The sequence below is a fragment of the Clarias gariepinus genome, chromosome 11 (genome assembly GCF_024256425.1).
Source record: "Clarias gariepinus isolate MV-2021 ecotype Netherlands chromosome 11, CGAR_prim_01v2, whole genome shotgun sequence".
Taxonomy (NCBI): Eukaryota; Metazoa; Chordata; class Actinopteri; order Siluriformes; family Clariidae; genus Clarias; species Clarias gariepinus.
The window spans coordinates 21,672,447-21,683,785 of record NC_071110.1 but is presented as its reverse complement, the minus strand read 5'-3'; the positions used below and the strand labels follow the sequence as shown (position 1 = coordinate 21,683,785).

At 33.2% G+C, this 11,339-nt stretch overlaps 1 protein-coding gene across 2 annotated transcripts; it reads left to right on the top strand.

Annotated features, from left to right (window-relative positions):
* The first annotated feature begins 3,911 nt into the window (after positions 1 to 3,911).
* Positions 3,912 to 8,078, top strand: atf5b (activating transcription factor 5b). 2 transcript variants are annotated; one of them, XM_053506655.1, is made up of 5 exons: positions 3,912 to 4,122; positions 4,206 to 4,326; positions 5,182 to 5,417; positions 5,798 to 6,938; positions 7,281 to 8,078. In XM_053506655.1, the coding sequence occupies exons 4-5, from the start codon at positions 5,803 to 5,805 to the stop codon at positions 7,465 to 7,467; spliced, it is 1,323 nt and encodes a 440-aa protein (XP_053362630.1). In that variant the 5' UTR covers positions 3,912 to 4,122; positions 4,206 to 4,326; positions 5,182 to 5,417; positions 5,798 to 5,802; the 3' UTR covers positions 7,468 to 8,078. The 2 variants fall into 2 exon arrangements, with proteins under 2 accessions (XP_053362630.1, XP_053362629.1); XM_053506654.1 differs by lacking the exon at positions 3,912 to 4,122 and having other exon boundaries at positions 4,133 to 4,326.
* The last annotated feature ends 3,261 nt before the right edge of the window (positions 8,079 to 11,339 follow it).

The window sequence follows — 11,339 nt, the reverse complement described above, 5'->3', positions numbered from 1 at the left end:
AAATGTCATTTGCCAAATGCTCATAGATTTTTAAGTTTTAAGTAACTTTCCCACACCCTGGATGCAGACGCTGATGTCTGCAGCATGTGGAATTTGTGAAACATAACGTCCTTGCTCATTTATTCTATCAATTTTGGGGACAGGTGATATTATTATAAAGCATATAACATTAAAGATTTTTTATTTTACATGCATTCTAGGGGATAAGTGGAAGTTTATTTTATAGTCTTTTAGGAAACATATATTTATGTTCTCTATCTGAAAAATACTTTCACACTGAAAAAAGTGGACTAAGAATTTGAGATTAAAAGCTTAAGGACTAATAAAAAAAAATCAAACACCAGTGACTCTTTCTTCCTTCTTGTCTTTTTAATAATATGATTTCTGAAAAATCCAAAGTGCAATAAAATTTAGGAATAAATTTCTGATTCTCATTAAGTCCAGCATCATGCGTAATTATTTTTTTGTTTGTTATTATTTTTTATTTATTATTATTTGCAGAATTTTACATTTTGCTCTCTTTTACTTAGATTTCCTTTAAGAGAATAATTTAAACTTATTTTTCTTACACAGATACATCATAGTCTGTAAAAATTTACAAAATACACATCAACCCTGTATATTATATTATATTATATTATATTATATTATATTATATTATATTATATTATATTATATTATATTATATTATATTATATTATATTATATTATTTAAAAAAAAGGCTTTTTGAAAAAATACACCCTCTCAACATATCTAAACAAAAAATTAAAATTGTTTTGGTGCTCATTTAAATGCATATTTAAAAAGGTTTTTACATTTTTATAAAACTAAAAGTCAGTGTGGCCATTACTGTGACATATGTAAAAGAGTGAAAATTTTATTCAGTTTTTCTTTTCCTATCACTACAATACATTTTTAATGATTTACTGCTGTGCTGTCAATACAGCACTGTAAATTTGATTTCAGCATTTTATAGCAATAGGTTATTGCAGAATAGAAAAAAAACATAAAAAAGATTATTTATCACACTGAATACACCCACATTAGTTTTCTGACTACTAGACTACTGGCCTAGACTACCCACGTGAAAGTCACATATGCATGAAAGGAATGGCTATTCCCTGCAAAAAGCTGAGGCTTTGTTTATAATAACGTTAATTTACAGTCAACTGCAACCCAAATTAAATACTAACCTTAAGTGTGATTTCACACCTAATTTCAGCTGAAAACATTACAAGAATAGTCACTTTAACATATTCTCTCACGAAATACTCATTTCTCATTGAAACCTGCAATTATAAAATTGTGAAAACAGCAATATGTATTTAATTACATATTAGATATAATTGTTTGTAATTATATATTATATATATAACACGTAACAGGTAATTTGCTGCCTAAGAAACAAAGGGTTCTTACAACCCACACGTGCATGTGTAATGTTACTCTGAGTTGCATATAAAACATTAATGGCAGCATGATTCTTTGGGAGCTGGTGATGAAATTATGGTGTAACCTTTATCAATGTACGAGCAAACCAGTGGTGTGCTCTTGCATATCACAGATCAGCTACTCTAGACTACTCTATATATGCTCTCTCTATCTCTCTCTCTCTCTCTCTCTCTATATATATATATATATATATATATGGTGTTTCTGTGTGTGTGTGTGTGTGTGTGTGTGTGTGTGTGTGTGTGTGTGTGTGTGTGTGTGTGTGTGTGTATGTGTGCGTGTATGTGTATATGTTTGTGTGTGTGTGTGTGTGTGTGCGTGTGTTTGTGTGCATGTGTGTACATGGTACTTCACTGTTTAATTAATCTAATTTTGGCTACTGCAGCAAGACCTAGTTTATAAACCTGCATAAATATAACAAATATACGATTTATTATTATTACTGTATCGCTGAATAGAGATGAGTACAGGATAATCACTGCACTTACTAAGTACTAAGTCCAGCCCTATGCTTAAAATATTTATATAAAAATTTATTCATTTATTCAATTGAGACGATCAAATTTAGGGACTTGCATAAATTGATTGTTTATCCCTAATAATTAAGAAAATTATATATACTGAAGTTGTCTGGAAAATAAAATAAATAACTTTGATAAATAATAGGCTACTACTATGAATAATAATAATAATAATCAACTGCATAATACAATTTAATATTAACAACAAATTATATAACATTTAATAAAACTACTAGTACTACTACTTCTAATAATAATAAATTATTATCATTATTATTATTATCATTATTATACTCACTCTTATATAGACTCACTCTCTCACACACTCATTTTCTATGACACTTATGCCATAAAAGGGGGCACCTTGTGGGACCTGGATCGCAGGAGAATAGGGGCACAAGTTAGGGACAGAATGCCAATCCATTGCAAGGCGAAAGTGTGGGGCCACATTGCTAACCATTACCACTAATAATGCTACTATTAATAGTAATAATAATAATACTAATATTAATAATAATAATAGCAAAATTACTGCCATATTGCTGTCATATAGTTCCTGTATTTGCCGAATCATTTTCAACATGATTTTTAATATTATTATTTTTTATTATTATAATTAGTATTATTATTTATTTTTTTTACAAGTATTTTATCAAATTCTAATATGTTCAGGGCCAATCAAAAGTTTAAACACATTCTAATTTAATGTTTTTTCGCTTAGTGGTGTTTTTTTATTTAAACATTCTGAAACATTATTAAAGATTTTAAAACTATGAAATAACATACGAAATTAGGTAATTAAGTAACAGCAGTAACCACAACAACCACAGTCAAATTTGTTATTTTAAGACACAAAGGTCAGCTGTTCGGGAACAGCTCTTGCAAGAACAGTACTGTCAAGTGCATTTGCAAAACCCATAAAACACCATGATGAAACTGGCTCTTATGAAGAGCATCCCAGGAAAGCACAGAGCATACGTAGCAGACAAATATTGATATCCACTGTTCAAATGAGATTGTTGCATATTTTAGATGCAACCAAAAGAAAAAAGGCCTGTCCAAGTTTTGTGATCACACACACACACACACACACACACAAACACACACTGTGTGTGTGTGTGATCACAAATATCTTATACATCTATGTTATATATATATATAAATATATATGCAAATGAACAAATTAGGCCATTCAAACATAAAGGACTTTCAAACATCATTAAACATGGCTATATACATACATAATAAACAGTCAGACAAACCAATAAATAAATAATCAATAATCAAACCAATAATTAAACAAGTAAATAAATAATTAAATAAACAAATAAATAAAGTGGGAGTGCCTGTGCTCCTATCATGTTTTTAGTCAGGTCAGATTTCAGCATGATTTTGGGAGGACTTGTAAAGTTATTAGGTATTATTACACTCCTCTCCCCCCCACACCATACAGCACACAGTCTATACACTATAGAGACTTGAGGTCCTGTATACCTACCCATGTGTCCGTCGCTCGTTTTAAACATATTACAGACTGTCTGTGAGAGTCTGAGGCGTTTAGACACCATGCTCTGTGCCTTGAGCTCAGACAGCCTCCCCCTCAGGCTACACTTTCCTGAGACGGATTGTCACATCGGGAAATGAAAGTATATTTCCCAAACAAAAACTACTATTTTTTTTTCCTAGGGTGATTTTCACTTTCCAAACAATATACTATAGGAGCGAAACTTCTCAACACGGAAGCGTAGGTTATGGACAAGAGTGCCAACAGAGTTTGAACACAGGCAAAACTCCAGCAGATCTGATGCAACACGCGTGCAACCGGCTCCCGCTCCAAACTCTCCCGCTCCAGTGTCCTTCCTCACAGCCTCTCATTAACTAGTCCTCTCTGTCTCACGCCTTTACACGGACTGTCTGCTTTTATTTGATCAGCAATTATAGCTGTATACTTTTAGGCAAATTAGTCCAATTTTTATTCATTCGCAAGAACTCGTTTTTTTTGTCTCGCCTTTAATTTGCCCTCATATAACCGACAGACACTAGGATATAAATAGCTCCATCAATTAATAACACGTTATAACGGAGTGTTTCTAGCAGCTCACTTGACGTTTATTAGGCTACAGTTCAGAAAGAGGCGGATTGATATGAGTGGGTGTGATAAGGCTGTGTTTGTATAGGCGTTGTGCTCCCCGGTGCCCAAAAGTTTTACAAACGTTTTTTTCCTTCTCTAGATCATCTTCAACATCAAATGGTTTGAACAAGACAGAAGCGATGCTTTGTTAATTTGCAGTGGAGTTTCATCTGCCGGAGTTTACCGAGTGGACAGGACATTTCAGCCCACATCAACATGGAGTAAGTGTACACTACTTGCGTTTCATTTCTTTTAGCTGTGATTACAGTAACCGCCCAAGCTGGATGTCAGGTTGGTTTTGTATTGTTCAGGGTTGTTGTTTGTGTGTGTGTGTGTGTGTGTGTGTGTACGGCTTGTTTAATTACTTGTTTTTTTTGTTGTTTTTTTTACACACATCGTTCAACATAAAACTTTTGTTGTGATCATGTTTGGGATTGATTGTGTTTAAACTCTGGACTGTTGCTCGTTATAAAGTTACAACAGTTATGTAACCTTTTTTTCAAAGATGTATTCTCGGGAATCATGAAACTCAAATCACAGACAGCTTCCTCCTTATAAAGATGACTTGTCTGGAGTAGTGTGATTAGGTTGTAATTATGTTTTTTACTCAGTAGCTGGTCCTGTACTGTAATCTGCTCTGTCCTGTTAAATGCCATTAATTTCATGCCTCTGGTGACAACTAGCGGCTCACTGACCACGTGACTGATCTCTGCTCTTTTGGCACAATGGTTTGTTCATTCAGTCATCCAGCATATGTGAATCCTAAATCCCACGTAATCCAGATGATTTAGTCATTATCTATTCTATTCTATTCTATGTTTTTAAAAGGTTTACATTTTGTTTCAATCTGATTTTGTATAAAGCAGATTAATTACCTAAACCAGAGTAATTATTTTCTGATTCTCATTTTAGACTAACTGGACTTGCTTGCTTGTAAATGCAAATTATCAAGCAAAACAATTTTTGGAAGGGATTTAAAATGAATACTAAACAATCCAATATAATAACCATGCTATTCAAAGGTTTGATTGACACAAACTCACAATTCATGTTTTTTTTAACCCTGTGTTTCATAGGTATCAATGTTTCTTGTCATTGAGCTGTGTGAAGCACTCCTTGAGTTCTGACACATTTGAGTACACAATCGAGTACTTCAAGCAAATCAGAGAACATTGTGGCAGCATAGATCCTTTTCTGCAAAATTCCCCTCATTTGCAAAGCCGACCTCCGAATTCTCTCTTTCCCACTGGCTAATGATAGCCAATCCCAGAAAAGAGGGGAGGAGTCCACGTAGACGTACGGACGTACATTGGTAAGCAGAGAGATGATTTTTTTATTTTACCCGATAGTCGGTGGACACCGCACTGCAGTATATGTGTTAATGGCGTACCGTAAGTAAAGCTAATGATTTGATTTTATATGCTGTTTCTTTTATTGTGTTTTGCTTGTAAATGCATTTCTAGCTATGTTTAATTGTATGCACAGTCTGGAATTCATTAATGCATGTCTGCTGCATAAAAAGAATTAGTGCGTAGGTATGATTAGTAATAGTAAGTCAAAGTGATTAGAGTTACTATTGCAAGTTGCGCCATTCATAAGAGGAGCTCAATTTGAGATTTTCTTTGCCTGCCTTCATTTCATAATTGTATTTTAGAATTAACTTTCATTTTATGTTTACTTTGCAATTTGCAGATTGGATGACAGAACATTTTGACACCTACCCGCTTTCAACATCAACTGAATCGTCTCCTGGTTCGTCGATTCCACCTTCCCCCTTGGAACATGATGTCCAGGTGCCCTCAGATTTGGAGGTTATGACCTCCCTCCTAAAGGAAGAACTTGCCCAACTTGAGGATTATTATCTATTTGAATCAACGCCCATGAAAGCAGAGAAATGGCAAAAAAGCGATAAAAGCTACCAAACAATGTCTGCCCCATCATATTACCAGTTACCCTGCAGTTCATACAATGTGAACCAGTCCGAATCGAACCCCAGGCTTGTTACCCTGGCAACAGGTGAGCTTGACCTCAGAGGGTTTTGTGGCAGCTCTGTTGGAAGATCTAAAGCATCCAGACCTGCTCCTTACAGTTATGTTCGGACCCACTCCACAAGCCAAAGGATAGCATCAAATGGTTGTAAAGACGTGGAGGTTTTTGAGAAAGAGACATGGACTTTTAAAGGGACTCATTCAGGTTATGCAGAGATGGCTTTAGACCAGTGTGCTGTTGACAAGATTTTTGGAAAGAACCATATTGGTACGAAAAAGGTCAGAGAATGTGCCATATTGCTAAAGGAAGAAGAAAAGAGATGTTTTACTGAAGATGTTTTCTACAGAGCAGAGATGGTGAAAAGTTTTGATGCTGGTGCACCGCTGGATGCCCATCACAGGAGAGAAGGTCAAGTTCCAGGAATGAAGATGCTCGGTCATGGTCATGAAGCTGTTTCGATGCCAGTAGTGCACTGTAATGAAAATGGAAGTAGTCCTGCATTTAAACATCCAGAAGTAGCTGAGTGTTACTTTAGTCAGATTACTGCAAATTTAGAACCATATCATGGCTTTATGAATGAGGTAGATCAGTCAGTCCGGTCTGGGGCTGTCGAGCCTTTGAATGGTGGTTACTCAAGCCATGAATGCCTTGTAGATCAAAGCTTTGACTGTCTGTCTGGAGACAGTGTTGGATCTTCTTTGGAGTTCCCAGCACAGAAACCAGTTCAAAGGCTAAGAGAAAACCTGTGTGTGTTTAAACCGGAGGTCAAAGTAAGTTGCCTTGAACGGAGCCATGGAGAGCGGAAGCAGAAGAAAAGAGACCAGAACAAGACCGCTGCTTACAGGTATTGTGGCAGTGCTCTTTACCCCATCAATAAGACTTATGTTATCAAGTGAAATATAGAAAGATTTCAGCTAATGGATTGGATGTTGTACTTTAAATACAAGTGTATGTGCAATAGATTCCATCCCAGACATTGTATCATTGTGACAATGGGTAACTATTCAAAAACATTCTTTGCCAAGTGAGGTTAAATATTTTTGCTTAGTGACGAAAGTTCTTTTTTTGTACTGTTGTGATATTGTCTATCCTTTAAGATCTCATTTAGCAAATTTTATATACTCGCTGTCCTCTTAGACAACTGTAGGTCAATAATACTGTTCTGATCTGAACATATTAACTCCAGGTATCGACAGCGGAAAAGGGCGGAGCAGGACTGCTTGGAGGAAGAGCTTCATGGGTTGGAAGGGAGAAACAGGGAGCTGCGAGACAAAGCTGAATCTGTAGAGAGAGAGATCCAGTATGTCAAAGACCTCCTGATTGAAGTGTATAAGGCTCGGAGTCAGCGCCTCAAAGAGGATTCCAGTGCCTAAACCTATTCAAAGCACCAGCATTGAAAGATCAGCTTTTTCGGCAAGGACATTTTTTTTTTTTTTACAAGCTCTGGTAATGTGTTTTTGACGTTCAAAGTAAATGATGACACGAGAGAAAAGAGCCCTTTGCTGGGTTTGCTAAACATAATTTAGCAAATTATGTAACGAACACTGTGATACTAGCCATAGGCTGACCAGTATTCTTAGTATTCTAATGAGAGCTAAAGATATTATGCATTCAGTTTGACTTTTTTTTTTTTTTGCTTTTTTTTAATTATAATCTTCTGTGCATAATAAATGATTTATACCAAAAAAGGGAAACCAACAGCTATACTACATATGCTAGCTCAGATGTGTGTTTGTTGTGTGGGGCATGATGGTACAGCTTAGTGAGGACTTGTAAGAATGTGACTGCAAATAATTACTGCTATTTTTTTGCGCTGTAACTATAGAGCCCTGTAACGTTAAGTGTATTTCATTTAGTTTTTGACATCACCATTTTTGTATTTTCATATTTTATTTTGCTTGTGCATCTTTTTTAATGATGCAGGATAGAGTTTTTTCAATTTACATTTACAACAGTGTACATTATCAGCCAATGTACTGTGGTTTGAAGCTTTTAAATTTCTTGGTAACTTCACTGGCTCAGGTACTGAATGCATGTCTGAAATATTAAAAAGCATGTTAGGTTACGATTTATTGCATGACTCATTATATGACTGCATTGTACATTACGACATGAAATAGACTTTGTTTCTTCCATCAAACCTTTATTGCTATTTTCTTGATTACAGGCTGCCAAATTATTTGCTCAGTTTGTAAGGCATGGAATTGCATTAATCAGTACGAGAGGCTGTTTGCTTTCTTGTGAAGGTTTGCGGCAAACAATCACTGTCATTTACTAAAGAACTTAAAAGACGGTAGGCCTAATGTAATTTATATTTTTAATATATATCCAGGTGCATATTAGGTCTGCTACAAATAGTTTCCTCATCGCAATGCTGATGTAGGAAGAAAGTATTTCAGGAACGCTCTGTGTGATAACTGAAATGGGGATCAGAATCAAACAGCATAAGGATGAACCAAATTTGACATTTCTGTATACCGGTATTAAAATTATTGTTTAATGTTGACAAATTCTCACGGTTATTTGTGATTTAATCTTACTGGATTTCTTTTTGTCATATTCTTATTCTTAGGTTTCAACACTGCTTAGGATTATATTATGGTATCTATTCTTATTCTTATTATTATTATTATGTTTTATAAAACAAATCAGAAATGTGTATTCACTATGGTAATCACATGTATTTTGATTCATTTGTGGATTTTTGGAATTAGTTGATTACTATTTTAACAGAGAAATATAATATAAAATATTAAAAGACCAGACAATTGGGTGCTATATTAATGTTTTATTTATTACATTTGGTTAATAATATTATTTTTTAACATATGTGTTATAGAGCAGGGCAAAAGAATCTCAGAAAAAAATTCATATGCCACTAGTTGTCATAATAGTATACAATAAATTTTCATTTACATTTTATTTGTTACAGAAACAACCATTTATAATATGATGTGCAGTGAAATGCTTGATTACATTCAATTACAAGAAAAGTAACAAATCAAAAGTGAAAAATTTAATTATCTTAAATGTCTGTGGTAAACAAAATAGAGAAAAAAGTAACTTAATTTAAAATCACTGTTTTGAAGGAAACAGTCTTTTTTTCCTGCAGTGACCCATTTTTAAAACAAGAGGATTGCTGGTGGAAGTAAATTGTTAAATTGTCAAATAATTAAAATAGAATACAATATAATCTTCTAATAATCTGCTTTCTAAATAGAAATTGAAACATCATAAAACATGTAAAAACACTTGTACACTCAAAAAAATAGCACTTTTTGATTGAACATAATTCAATAGTGTAAAGTGGTTCCACATGATTACACCACATTATCTTAACAACATTGGATGAATTTAAACCAACTTGAAATATTCGTGTTCATTTAACATGAACAGCTAACTTTGATTGAACATTATTTAAATATTTCTATTTAACTTATTTTTTTTGTTAAACTTTAACTATTCATGCTATACAAAATACTATATGTTTACATCAATATCAATGAATCCCATTTAGTCATGTTACTACAACTAGACGTTATACCATAATAAAAAGCAGCTCTATTGTGACCCTTCAAGACAACTCCAGAGGCAGTAAATGTAATACAACCTTTTTATTAGAGAACAGGTGCCATACTTTCATTAAACCCTAACAATTTAATTAAAATAGTCTTTATGACGTTACGTTTGCCAGTCAGTGAACATGTAGAAAATCTATAATTTTCTATAGATGGATGTGTATGAATAGGATAATAAAAATAATAAAATTGCATTGATTGCAGAGGTAAAATAATTACTAGTTAATAAGTTATTTTGAGGATGGTAAAAATCAACTGGATTTGTGTTAAAACAAATTATTAAGATATGCACGGAGACATGGCCAATTAAAAATGACAAATAGTCTAGAGAGCAACAGAAATCACGGGAAACATCCTAGAGGGAATTTATAATATATAATACTACTACAAAAAAAAAAAAAATCGCACACACAACCTTAAATTGACAGTCCTTTATTGTGGACATTATGCATAACCAGGCAAAAATCAATTAACAATTTTTGTATGTTTAAAATTGAAGTAATACATCGTCTATTTATTGATGCAATATTTAAATACTAAAAGCTAAAATGGTCATTACCATAAATGAAAAATATCGGTAATAAAATAATACGTTTATGCATTAATGTGATCGGCTTATGTAAAAACTGTGTTTTTTTTTTTTTTACTTTTAATGACGGTTTGTTGCAGCTCCTAATTTGCCCGCTAGATGTCCCTTTTTCTTATTTGGCGCTGTTTGATCAGCTCGCAGATTAATGGACATCAAACCCTGTCTGAATTATGAAATCTATTTTAGGAGCCTTTAATTGAGTTTAAACTAAGGATGTTAAAAAAAATATTATTAATAAAAAAAAATTATAAAAAATTATGATAATAAAGAATTGAGCATTAAATTCATTAATCACTATTGTGAGGAAATGACAGTGAGGCAGACAAGGAGGAATGCAGGCAGAAAAATGGCAAAAAAAAATCAGTCCAGTGTAAACGACAGGATGAAACCAGTTATACATTCAACTGCACATAATATAAGACTTTGCTGAGAAAGAATCATTGTTTTTTTTTTTTTAGCTTTAATGGAAAATGGTTCAGTTTAACATAGTGCGGGATTAGGAAAATTTTTGCTTTACACTTTATTAAAATATTCTTAATAATTAAGTGATATCTTAATACATAACTTAGAATGCAATCCTTAGTTTATTGAATCCATTTAAATAAAAGAAATAATTCTAAGGAAGCAATTTTTTTTTTGCTGAAACCCATTTTTAATAAATTGTTTGGTAATTTGAACATTTAATTTCGCATAAATTATAAAAAGAAACATATATCAAACACATTTTCTAAATTACTCACTCACTCACTTGCTCACTCATCGTTTATACTGCTTTATCCTCAGTACAAAGTCGCTGGGGCCTGGAGCCCATCCGAGTCTTAGGGCCTAAGGCGCGGTACATCATGGACAGGGTGTCAATCCACCAAATATATATATAAAATTTGTAATGACATTATATTATTATTAGGTTTAAAAAAACACATTAAGTAGATATCTAAATAACTTTCTATCATTTAGTCTAACTTGTTTCATGTCACTGCTGCTTGGGAATGCTAGCAAATGTCAACAAAAAGATGATTTGTTTATATATTAAGCATAATTAATTTACAGTGTGTGAATTGTTATAATCTAATGTGTA